This window comes from Schistocerca serialis, chromosome 5 (assembly GCF_023864345.2).
Source record: "Schistocerca serialis cubense isolate TAMUIC-IGC-003099 chromosome 5, iqSchSeri2.2, whole genome shotgun sequence".
Classification (NCBI taxonomy): domain Eukaryota; kingdom Metazoa; phylum Arthropoda; class Insecta; order Orthoptera; family Acrididae; genus Schistocerca; species Schistocerca serialis.
Genome location: NC_064642.1, coordinates 497286923 through 497300429, shown reverse-complemented (window position 1 = coordinate 497300429; position 13507 = coordinate 497286923). Strand labels below are relative to the sequence as shown.

Here is a 13507-nt window from a genome sequence, read left to right as displayed (position 1 = left end):
CAAGAACAGTTTGGAACAGATGTAAAATGGGGGAGAGCAGTGAACGAAACAAACAACTGGATACTGAACAACTAGGAGCAGTCAGCAGTGGAACTGAGACAGGTGGTCACGCGAAGAACGACAAATGCTGCCGAAGGAGACTAAGACGAGCACGCGACCGAGGCTGGAACGAGAACTGCCGAAGTGACCGCCACGACCAAAGTGAACTAGTGAACCGATCGTTCCTCGTTCCCGGGAACTATAAATAGATCGCCGCGACTGAAGTGAACTATGAAAGACAGTTCCTTGGAATTCGTTCCTCGGTCCTTTCGTTCATCTTGGTGAACCATTCCTTTGCACCCATTCGTTTGCGAACTACCCATCTCTACTTCCATTTCACTACAAGGAACACAACTTTTGACAGAAATAAACACTATCCCAACAATATTTAATCTATCCTTTCTTAACACAGTTAGGTCCTTTTTAAAAATTTTGGCTAAACTTATTTCCGGCTTTAGCCAGCTTTCCATACCCAAAAACGATTTGAGATTCAGTGCTTTCTATTAGTGCTTGGAGCTCTGGTTCTTTCCCAACACAGCTATGACAATTGTCAGCTACAATACTAACTGTTGCTAGGTCTACCTTTGTCCTGTGTTTGCCCCGCACCCTTTCTGTAGATTACCTAACACTATAACTAAAGACCCATACAGTACCCTAGACACAGCTCTTGTTACCCAGCGTAGCCACTTCCTGTGTGTAGTGGACTCCTGACCTATTACGCATAACCCAAAAACCCACCACCCTTTGGCAGATGTCAATGAATCTGCAGCCTACAGTCACAGAACTGATTGAGCATCTGATTCAGACCCTCCACTCAGCTCTATACCAAAGGACCACAGTCAGATCTGCCAACGATGTTACAGGTGGTGAGCTCCTGTCTTCATTTCACAAGCAAGACTGGCAGGCTGTACATCAGCTAGCTGCCCAATACTAGAGAGAATCTCTTCCAATTCAAAGTGATACATCCATGCTAGCAAAACCTCAGAAAAATCATTAAACAAATATTGGTTGAAGATCTCTGTGAGGAAAGTCAACAGCAATATGTCAACATGAGCCCACGAAAGATTCAATAATTTTATACACAATTCTGTGTTGCATTATATACTACAGGCCAGTTCCATAAGAATAAGAACATAAATGTAGCACTTAACATCCCACTGACATCAAGGTCATTGGTGACAGTTAATTCACAGGATGGATAAGGAAAATGGTCATTGGATTTAGCAAAGCACAGAAAACTTTTGTCACAATGACCAGACTGGTATTTAAACACAATTCCTTCCATTTACATGTCCACGGTGTTACCTTGCTCAGTCACAGTCAGAAGAGATACTGGGAGGGAATTAATACAGCTTTAGACCAAAATGTTCAATGGAAAACATCACATTTCTCATTTGCTCACTTTAAGGATCTGGAAACTACTTCTGTGATTACTGAAAAAAGTTTTGGTGATTTGGATTTTCCTTACCCAACACCCCTTTCCTTTCTGAACTTCTGATTCACCTAATGAACTCTAGTGGAAGCTGCTACTTGATGTATAGGTTTCCAGTATACTTACAAAGATTAGATTAGATTAGATTAGATTAATACTAGTTCCATGGATCATGAATACGATATTTCGTAATGATGTGGAACGAGTCGAATTTTCCAACACATGACATAATTAGGTTAATTTAACAACATACTTAAGTTAATATAACAACTTTATTTTTTTGTGTTTTTTTGTTTTTCTTTATTTTTTTTTCTTAATTTATATCTAAAAATTCCTCTATGGAGTAGAAGGAGTTGTCATTCAGAAATTCTTTTAATTTCTTCTTAAATACTTGTTGGTTATCTGTCAGACTTTTGATACTATTTGGTAAGTGACCAAAGACTTTAGTGCCAGTATAATTCACCCCTTTCTGTGCCAAAGTTAGATTTAATCTTGAATAGTGAAGATCGCCCTTTCTCCTAGTATTGTAGTTATGCACACTGCTATTACTTTTGAATTGGGTTTGGTTGTTAATAACAAATTTCATAAGAGAGTATATATACTGAGAAGCTACTGTGAATATCCCTAGATCCTTAAATAAATGTCTGCAGGAAGATCTTGGGTGGACTCCAGCTATTATTCTGATTACACGCTTTTGTGCAATAAATACTTTATTCCTCAGTGATGAATTACCCCAAAATATTATGCCATATGAAAGCAATGAGTGAAAATAGGCGTAGTAAGCTAATTTACTAAGATGTTTATCACCAAAATTTGCAATGACCCTTATTGCATAAGTAGCTGAACTCAAACGTTTCAGCAGATCATCAATGTGTTTCTTCCAATGTAATCTCTCATCAATGGTCATACCTAAAAATTTGGAATATTCTACCTTAGCTATATGCTTCTGATTAAGGTCTATATTTATTAATGGCGTCATACTATTCACTGTACGGAACTGTATGTACTGTGTCTTATCAAAATTCAGTGAGAGTCCGTTTACAAGGAACCACTTAGTAATTTTCTGAAAGACAGTATTGACAATTTCATCAGTTAATTCTTGTTTCTCAGGTGTGATTACTATACTTGTATCATCAGCGAAGAGAACTAACTTTGCCTCTTCATGAATGCCTTGTTTCTCCAGGATTCAATACAAATTTAGATGAAACTGAATCAAAGCTTTCTTAACAGTCTACAAATTTCATGAGTTCCCATATACCCAACCATTATCACTTACTTCAGCCCTACCACAAGCTCTGGGTATAACATTAGGGGCAGGGTATCATGTGAAACTATTGATGTTGTTTACCAACAGACATTGGTTTCTATACAGGGTGACTCACCACTAAACTGGCTGAATGCGTGAATGGCCACAAAAAGAATTGTCCACTTCCGGGGTTTCCAGTAGTCAGTAGCAGAGCATACTTTACAGTATGACTCAGTCACCTGATTGGTTGCTATAACACATAAGCCATTTGGAGCCTCCAACTCAGTACTATTCCACCATATTCATAAAGTGGGAACCTGCTCTCCAACATATCCTTTCAACCCATGACCACCATGGAATTAATCTCTGATACTATAAAACATGCTCCCCATTTTCCTATGTAATAGTCATTGGAATTTTGTTATTTTTCATTTTTTTTATTTAATGGTTTTCCTTTATTTCCCTCCTTAACTGTATTATTCATTCCGCTTTTCATGTTCTCCTTTCTTTCTCTCTCTCTCTCTCTCTCTCTCTCTCTCTCTCTGAACTGGAGCTCCCAAGCTGTTAACAAATTTACTTTCTTTGACCTCTTATTCTCTCTGATGTTTTTTCCTTCGTTTTCCTTCTCATAAGATGTGTATTCCTCTAATTTAGAGGTCTGACTGACTTGCCCTCCTCGAATAATCAATCCCTCTTGCCTCCCTGTTGTAGGAATGCACTCTACAGAATGCTAGGAGTATTGTTTTCAATTTAAGCTTTCTATTGACAGTACTGGGACTTGTGCGTCCTGAAGGTAAGAATTGTAAAGACCTAAGATTTTAAAAACATTCTTACTTCTCTGAACGTAAATTTCTGTTTTAAGCGGAACAATAGCTTTTGTAAAGGGATGTTGGAGAAAGAAATGAAACAATGATGAGGTTACTGGAGGGCTGATAATGGAACACACATCTGCTTAATTCTGTTTGCTGTTGACACAAGTAGCAAAGTGTCTTCCATCTTTGCATCCATATAATTTATACATAGTGCAGGCCAAAATCAGGATAAAAGGACAGGAGAATGTGAAGGAAACAACAAACACAACTTTTGAAAACAACAAGAGCACTTGCATGCAGATTCTTCTAATAAATGTCTAATTACTTTTCAGTGTAACTATTAAATCAACTAAAGAAGTCTTTAATAATAGTCTACACATTTTTTATGCCATGCTTACAACAAACGGAAACTAACGCTAGCATCATGGCAACTTGATACAATTAATGTGTAACTTCAAACATATGGAATGAAGGTTGATGTACAGCCGGAGAAGTAAACACAAAACCTGAGAGCTAGTGATAAAAAGTTAACCTGGATTAGAGGTTAATGCTAGACGAAGTGTAAGAGAAGTTTCTGTCTAAAAATGAGCAACTTTCCAGAAAGGCCAGCCAAATGATTTGTATGTAAATGGTTGCCCAAGTGCCAGCTGCTCTGTTGTGGCAAATGTCCCAGAATAAAAAGCCGTGTTTTGCCTACACAAAACAGTATACTTGTGCCATTTATTTCCAATGACAACTTTGTGAGCTCCTGTCAGAATTAAAACCCATTCAGTTTTCTTAATGAAGATATGTTTGTGGTTGTACAGTTCTTAACAAGGAATTCACGTCATATTTCACACATGGCTCCATACTGATTACACATGACTTACACGTGGCAAATTTGAGCAATATGATGGAGGGAGGATGAAAAAGCAGATTTGTAAAGGCATTGTAACACATGTAATAAAAATGACCGAGTGGATTAGAAACTCACATCAATTCCTTTGTCAAGAACCTGCACTCATGAATCCCTCAGATCAGTGCACTATGGCTGAAATCCAAAGAACTTACCCAAAGACATTTGCACTAGTCATTCACTCTCACTAATAATCTTTTTGTCCTTTTTGTCATTCATGGTCATGTGATTGTTCTCACTATGAAGTGTTTTTCATGCACCTGTCGTACTGAAGTTGAGTAAGTACATTCATTATTTATCAGCTAGTGTGAAAGTTTTTTCATTACCTATTTTAGCATGACAATCACAGGACCTTCCTTTCTTACTGAACTAGGATCTTATTTTCTACCAGTGGTGAATTCATTGAAGGTGGATTATGTATTTATGTCTTATCAAAATGCAACAGGGAAATGGTCAAATTCTCACTGCAGAAGTTGCCCTACCATCACAAATGAACGGAATAACTAATTATTTAAGAAAAGAGAGGGGGAACCAATGGAATTTTAATGTCTCTTCAACTAACTGTCTAGCATTTCACTGCAGCACTGACTTGCTGTCAGTCAAAAAGAAGTCTAGAGTCTAACAGGACTAATATTATCCACAATTTACATGTTTCAATCTTCTCAATATCAGCTTAATTTATACTACTCTTCCACATCATCTCTCTTTCCTTCAATAAGTCCACACTTAAGTTTTCATTTCTACAATCCCCATAAGCTTATTTTTCTGCCTCCACCCTTCGACTTCTCACAGAAATCTTATTCTCTAGTTCTCTGTGTCCCTATCTCTTATTACTGTCAATTTTTTCATTCTAACTTACTTTATTTTACATAGACTGGTATTAATTTTATTCCAAGCAACATTCAACTTATCACAGCTTAAGTCTATGATCCCTTTTTTACAAAGAAACAAAAAATCTAAAAATGTTCATTGCATTGTAACTATGATGGGAAAAGCAAGTGCTGACTCCTGCAATTCGAGGATCTTGGCTCCTGACATATCAGCCTTTGGTTTCACAGTTTGAGAGTCACCATTCACTGGTTAGGATTGTCTTAACCCCCCCCCCCCCCCCCCCTCCTATTTCTGCTGTTGGTGAATATGGCTTTTTTGGTTAACAAAAGTTACTTATTAACAATTCATAACTTGCTTAACAGTAATTGTTAGCACAACAAATACAAAAAAGCTTCTACTGTGAGATAAGAGAAAAGGCTATATACTGGATGAGTTGTTACCAAACTTACCTCAACTATTTATTTCCTACAAAAGGAAAGCATGAAAAAAGAAATTTAGATTGTTAAAGAAACTCAAAAAGTAAATACTGGAAGCATAATGAAATAAACTCCCACCAGCATGCAACATCATTCATTTGTAGTATCTAAGATTACATTTTCTACAGACACAGTCTCACACATAAATAAATCAAAGGCATATTTACCATACACAATTTATTTTAAAAAAACATTACACTCATAAGTAAATAATTAAATGTACAAAAAGTCAGATCTAGTTCAGCATAAGATCTAAATATTTTTCTTGCGAAATGACCAGTTTGAAAAATGATGGACAAGAGATGCCCTCGTAGAGGAAAATCGATGAAAATTCTGCTGTGTGCAGTTGGCAACCATGGTTGGCTGGTGGCTGTTGGGCCATGTGTCAGCATGCACCAGCTTCTGTCCCTGTGCTACACTACACAGCCTACAAACAAGATTGTATGTTCGACATAAGTATCATTTACACGAGAACAGATTTTATGATTATTTAATTTGTCCAACAGAACAAAAGAAAAAATAAACATTGATCAATTACATGGCAAAATGCCAGTAGATGTCATAAACAACAATTTGAAGTTCATGTGCAGCTCATAAAACATTAACATGGCAATTGTGAAACAAATAATGTGAGGAGTAAAAGTAACCAGTCACCATATAATTGGAGGTGTTAAGCAACTGGCTGTCAGCACCTCAAATGTACGAGGGGGGACCCAAAAGTAACTGGAATCGTAATGCTGCACATCGTGTACTTGTAGTAGCAGGTTGCGCTGCCAGAGGGTTGTAGTAGGAGTTCTGCTGAGTCATTCTGCTACGCGGCGTCACCCAACAGTGAGAAGTGTGGTTTCTTTGGCAGTTCTTTGAGTGTACATACAGTGCAGACGTGACGCAAGGAAATGGCTAATTCTTACAAACAATGTGTGGCAGTGAAATTTTGTTTCTTGCTCAGCAAGAATGCGGCAGAAACTGTTGTGATGATTCAGACAGCCTACAAAGACCATGCTCTTAGTAAAACGCAAGTGTACGAATGGTTTTCTCGGTTTAAAAAGGGAGAAATGGTGGTTGAAGATCAGCCCCGTTCCGGTCTACCTTCAACTGCTCGAAGTGAAGACAACATCGACAAAATCCGTGATCGCATCAGTGAAGATCGACGCAGGACAATCGACCAACTCGAGAACTTGTCTGGGTTGTCCTGGAGCTCAATTCAGCGCATCTTGACCGTCGATTTGGGGATGCGAAGAGTGACTTCAAAATTCGTGCCAAAGCTTCTTAGCGGAGATCAAAGGGATCATCGCGTTCAAGCCTGTCTCGAAATGAAGGACGCGTTAAAAGACGATCCACATTTTTTCAACAAAATCATTATGGGTGATGAGTCATGGTGCTATGGGTACAATCCAGAAAGTAAACAAGTCATCACAATGGAAGTCACCTGGCTCACCTCGACCAGAAAAAGGTCGACAAGTGAAATCGAAAACCAGACAGTAAACCAACAATTCTATTTGGAGGTTATGAAACAGCTTTGCAGAAGTTTGTCATGAAAATGTCTGGTTTTGTTGGATTCTGGCGTGTGGTTCCTGCTTCACGACAATGCTCCCGCGCACATGGCTCTCAGCGTTCGCCAGTTTTTGGCCTCAACGAAGACGATTACCTTGACCCACACACCCTATTCGCCGGATTTAGCACCCTCAGACTTCTTCCTATTCCTGAAGATGAAAAGAGACTTGATAGGGAAGCATTTTGTGGATGTGGAAGACATAAAACGCAATGTCATGAAAGTGCTAGCAGATATCAAAGAGGACGAATTTAAACGGTGCTTCTAACACTGGAATGAATGTTTGGACAAGTGTATTAATGCTATTGGAGAGTACTTCAAAGGAGATTAAGGTTGTATTTGAAAATAATAAAGTATATGCTTCATAGAAAGAAATTCCGGTTATTTTTGGGTCCCCCCTCATACAGTGGGTGATTATTTTCTCTCCTTCCATTATTCATAAAAGTTATATGCTTCAGTTAACTACAATTTCATTATTTGTTATAGATGTTGGTGCAGACAAACGAGTTTTGCTCAAGTTACAATCTTTACTGTCTCTGCACATCCACGTTTTCCCCTTTTTGTCTGCTTCTCCATGTGTTATAACTAGTATGATTTTCTATAGTGCAGCAGAATTCTCATTACATGCCACAGTTGTCAAAGGGAGTACAGAAACAACAGAATCATTAGCAGAACAGACAATAATTCATGCCATACCTGCGTTCCACTAATTACCATCAGCATAGAAAAACCGTCACCAAAACTACAAAGGGCTATAAATAAGTCTTATGCCACCACCAAGACTCACCTGTCACCACTGCCTGGATTAGAAGAGCCCCTTGAGCCTGCTTTGAGGCGGCCAATCCGCATTGCAACTTTCCCAGTAGCTGTCTTCAATACAGCTGCGGCCTCTTCCTGGGACGAGTTCTTTAAGTCTTGACCATTCACAGCAAGAATTTGGTCACCTTTCATTAGACGCCCATCTGCTTCTGCTGTTCCACCATGTACCTAGCACAATTTGACATTAAGAAGAGTGAGAACAATAAGAGACGTTTCTGACATATCTTACTGTAATAGTAATTCATTTACATCTACATCTACATCATACTCTACAAGCCACCTAATGGTGTGTGATGAAGGGTACTTTCGGTGCCACTACCTGATCCCTCCAACCTTGTTCCCCTCGCGAATAGTGTGTGGGAAGAATGACTGTCAGTAAGCCTCTGTATTGGCTCCAATTTCTAGAATTTTCTTCTCGTGGTCAATAAGCAAGATGTGTGTGTGTGTGTGTGTGTGTGTGTGTGTGTGTGTGTGTGTGTGTGTGTGTGAGGGGGTGGGCGGGGGGGGTGAGGGGGGGTGGGGGGGAAGAAATATGTTGTGCGGCTCCTCCTGAAAAGAGCTATCCCGAAATTGTAATAGTAAATCTCTCCGTGATGCACAATGTTCCTTTTGTAACGTCTGCCAGTGGAGTTTGTTTAGCATCTCCGTAAAGCTCTCTCGCTAGCAAAACGATCCCGTGACGAAACACGCTGTTCTTCAATGGATCTTCTCTATCTCCTCTATTAGTCCTACCTGATAGGGATCTCAGATAGATGAGCAACACTCAAGAATCAGCACCTATCACACTTCCCTGTGGTACTCCAGGTATTATCTTTACATCTGTAGATTTAATTCTGTTAAGAGCCACGTATTGAGTTCTTTAATTTACAGTGGATCAGTAGCTGTATTTCTAGTGTCCTCTCACAAATAACTAGTATTATATGTGTGCACTCCATAAATTTTCCTGTATCAATACTAAATATAATAACGACATACCAATTTAAACAATGGAAACTCTAGATTGTAGTGTCAATATTTGGCAAAGGATACATTACTACCTACCATAAAGATGAAACACTGAGTACAAAGAATAGACTGTTAAACATTTAGCTTTTGGTCAAAGTCTTCTTTAGAAAAGAAAAGAAAACACACACACATTCACACCTCATGCACATTTGACCATCATCTCTGGCAGCTCCGATCAGAATGCAATTGTCACACTGAGTGGACATCTAGAGTATAGCAGGCAAGGGGGAGGGATAGCAGGGTTCAGGTGGTGAGAAAGAAGCATACTTTCTGGCGAAGTGTTCGGGAACTGGCTGGAGGCATAGCAAGACTGCCAGGTGAAGCATCATCAGGAGGCTGTAGGGCAGAGAGGTTGGGAGAGGGGATTGGGGGGGGGGGAGTGGAAAAGTGGAAAAGGAGAGGAGAGGGAGAGGGAGAGGGAGAGGGAAAAGAGGAGCGGATGTGTTGGCAGAGGGCAGCACACAATAAGGGTGAGAGGGTGTGAATAGAGAGGTGACAGGACAAATGGGGTGGAAACTGATGGTTGGAGGGTGTGGGGACAGTAGATCACTGTCGATTGAGGTTGGGATGGTTCTGGGAGTAGAGGATGTGTTGTAAACCTAACTCCCATCACTCTACCCTACCCACAGTGTTTCTCCTCATCAACCCCTCATAGTACCCAGACCCTGCCTAGAAACCCCTCATAGCACCCAGATCCTGCCTAGAAACCCCTCATAGCACCCAGATCCTGCCTAGAAACCCCTCATAACACCCAGATCCTGCCTGGATGACCTTTTCAACACACCATTCTCCCCAAAACTCCCTACCAATGGACCCAAAACATTACTGGAACACTGTTGTTAACCTTTCCACCAAAATCCTCGGCCCCACAGAAATTTCTATTTTATTCAAAAACCTTGCCTTTAGACATACACCCAAATTTAACCATGTTATGCTTGTCAAAGAGCAACTTTCCTTCTTCTAATTCCTGCAATGGAAACACTTCTTTCCCACCAACCCCTTCAACCAAAACCAACCCAATTCCAATACTGAACCCTGCCTATCTGGATTCCATCATCCAACCATGATCCTCATCCCCTCCCACCTAACTGCTCCCTCATCACCTTCCAGAAATTCCTCACCTCCAATTTGGCCTCACCATCCTTCCTAACACCACCAGCCTTTCAGCATAAGGAGGGACCAGTACACATAACCTCAAAATAAACCCCACCTAATCATTCTATCTGCAGACAAAGGTTCCACCACTGTTGTTATGAACAGCAGCAACTACCCGGCAGAAGTCCCCTGCCAATTATCTGACTCCTACACCTATAAACTCTGCCAGTGTGACTCCATCCCAGAGGTCCAACATAACATCCAGTCCCAGTTTAAAGACTTAGGCTCTTTCCTGAACCTGTTCCCAGAGTCCATTTCCCTCCTCACCCCTAATGACACCCAACATACATACTTCCTACATGCTCTCCAAAATACACACACCCAACAATCCTGGCTATCCCATTGTAGCTGGCTATTGTGCCCAGGATGAAAGAATTGTGATCCTCATTGACCAACACCTCCAACCAATTGCCACTAATAAACATTAACTTTCCCATAGTCCTCAGACTCCAGACTCACTACCTCATATCTCAAACATTACTAGTCTCTCAAAACTCTGGTCTAGTCACTGATGATATCTTAATGGTCTGGGCTCAGGGCCAAGACACCACATCATTCCTTTACAACCTTATCATGTTCTCTTCCCATCCGCTTCGCCTGAGCCTTGTCAACCCAGCACATCACCTTCCTGGAGGTTGACCTCCTCCTCTCTGATGACTCCACCTGCACCTCTGTCCAAATTAAACCCACCAACCCCCAACAGCAACTACATTTTGACAGCAGCCATCCCTTCCATACATCCTAGCCACTCAGGGAAAGTGGGAGAGGTTATCTGAAGTTCCGAGAACTTCTTTGCTCAGTATGCTGAAGGTCTCACCAAGGACTTCTCAGACCTAGTGCACAAACAGATCTCTTGTGCCATTTCCCCACAAAGCCCCAAGAACCAACTACAAAGGTGTGCCCCCTTTATCACTCAATACCAGACCAGACTGGAACAGCTGAACTACATCCTTCATCAGGGCTTTGATTACGTATCATCACACCCTGAAATGAGAGGCATCCTATCCAAGATCCTTCTCACCACTCCTAAGTAATGTTCTGTCATCCACCCAATCTCCACAACTTTCCAGTCCATCCCTATGCCACTCCTAATCCTAATGTCTTGCCACAGGGATCAGATCCCTGTGAAAGCCTCAGGTGCAAGACCTGCCCAACCCCCCCCCCCCCCCCCCCCAGCACTTCCTATTGCAGTTCTGTCACTAGCTTATACTACCAGAGGCAAGGTCATGGCAGATACATGCTCTGCTGCAATCACTGCTCAGCTTTTTATATTGGTATGACTAACAATCAGTGTCCACCAAGATGAACAGCCTTTGCCAAACTGTGGCCAAGAGTATGGTAGAGCACTCTGTGACACAATGTGCAGCTGAACATAACACGTTTAGTTTCAATGGCTGCTTCACAAACTAGGCCATCTGGATCCTCCCCTCCACCACCAGCTTTCCTAAACTGTACAGATGGGAGTTATCCTTACAACACATTCTCCACTACCAAATTCAGCCCAGCCTCAGCCCACAGTAACTTACTGCCTCACACACTCCACCCATCAGTTTCCACCCTCCTATATCCTATTACCTCCTCCCTATTTATGTCCCCTCACCCTAATTGTGTGCCACTCTCTGCCAACACAACCACCCCTATTTCCCCTTCCTCGCTCCTGTCCTCTTCTGCTCCTCCCCCCACCTCCCTGCCCCATAGCCACCCAATGCTGTGCCTGATAGTCTTGTCGTTCCTCCATCTAGTCCCTGCACATTCCAGCAGACAGCACTCTTCTCATCCTCCACTTCTACCTTGCTATCCCTCCCCCTTTCCTGCCCCACTATGGATTGCCACCCAATGTGACAGTCGCATTCTGGTCCAAGATGCCGGAGATGGCAGTTATGTATGCTTGAGGTGTACTTTCTTGTTTTAACATATGTTTTCTTTTCTAAAAAAGGCGTTGGCCAAAAGCTAAATGTGTAACGGCCTTTTCTCTGTGCCTGTTTGCAGCTCTACACGTCATCTTTATGGTGAGTAGCAATCTATCCTTTTCCTAATATTATTCATACACAAATTTACATACACAGGGTGGCCACACTGTTTCATTAAAAAACTTTCCTGAGATTTCCAGGTTTCTCCATACTGAAATTCCAAATTTTCTTAAATCAATTTCTGTTTTTCCAGTTTTCTTGGACTTAAATGAATGTTTTTGAGTTTCCACATTGCTTAGTAGTGATTATTGTATATTCAGCTGTGATATGTAGTTTTATCAACAATTCTGTTCATTACAAGCTCTCGCTACACCTGAAAATTCTTTATAACTGTATCCATCACCATTCCGTGTCACTGTGCAGTAGGGCTTTGATGTCAACAATGCATGATTTATCAAATTAGATGTCATTGACACAATGGTCATTGTTGAATAGAAGCACAACACTGTGAGAAAGTCAGCAAAGTACAACTTTGCATTGAAATTAGTAAAAAGAACCAACACCTTAATATTCCATGTAGATGTGTAGAACAATCAAGTTCAAATATAAATTCATATTTATAGTTCTTATAAAACAAAAAAACCCATCACTGCTTTTGTGCAAATGATGAATTCAAAGCTACATGAAAAATTATCACATACACATTAGACTCAGTTGCATTCACTGTCATGCAGAGGAAATGGCCATGCATGAGAACCCATGAACAACAACAAAGATTCCTGGGGTCAGTAGTGCTCTGGAGGTAGCTATGACCAAGAAACAAACATTCCAACAAGTGAATTCACATATTTGTTTTTCCAAAAGTTGTCACCCTGATATAATTATCTGCCCATAAAAAGAAGGAAAAGATTATTCTGACCACATAATGCAAGTTTTTATGGCCATTGTTTACTTGATTGGTGTTCTCTGTTTCTTGGTATTCAAGCCATGATATACAGCGCATTTTTCTGTCTAGAAATTCTTCTCCTGTTGCTCTAGACTTCTGCAAAGGCTATGGTGACAGGTGATTATATTCACCAACATTTATTGCTTTAAAAATGATTTTTGAACAGTTGCTATTTTGGTTGGCTGGGCTAGAACAGTGCTCTAAGTTTTTCTTTTTTAAATATTAGTAAATCTGACCACCTATCTCAATAACTTTGGAATAACTTCTCTAAGATTAGATTAGATTAGATTAATACTAGTTCCATGGATCATGAATACGATATTTCGTAATGATGTGGAACGAGTCGAATTTTCCAATGCATGACATAATTAGGTTAATTTAACAACATA

General features: G+C 40.5%; 1 protein-coding gene across 1 annotated transcript in view; it reads right to left on the bottom strand.

Annotated features, from left to right (window-relative positions):
- Nucleotides 1–5893: 5893 nt before the first annotated feature.
- Nucleotides 5894–13507, bottom strand: part of LOC126482030 (multiple PDZ domain protein) — a 1476438-nt gene continuing 1468824 nt past the window's right edge. Inside the window, exons 22-23 of the mRNA XM_050106002.1 lie at nucleotides 8071–8270; nucleotides 5894–6158 (exon numbers count right to left, since the gene is read on the bottom strand). Of these exons, the coding sequence (XP_049961959.1) occupies nucleotides 5984–6158; nucleotides 8071–8270 (375 nt within the window). The 3' untranslated portion in view covers nucleotides 5894–5983. The remainder of the gene's footprint in view (nucleotides 6159–8070; nucleotides 8271–13507) is intronic.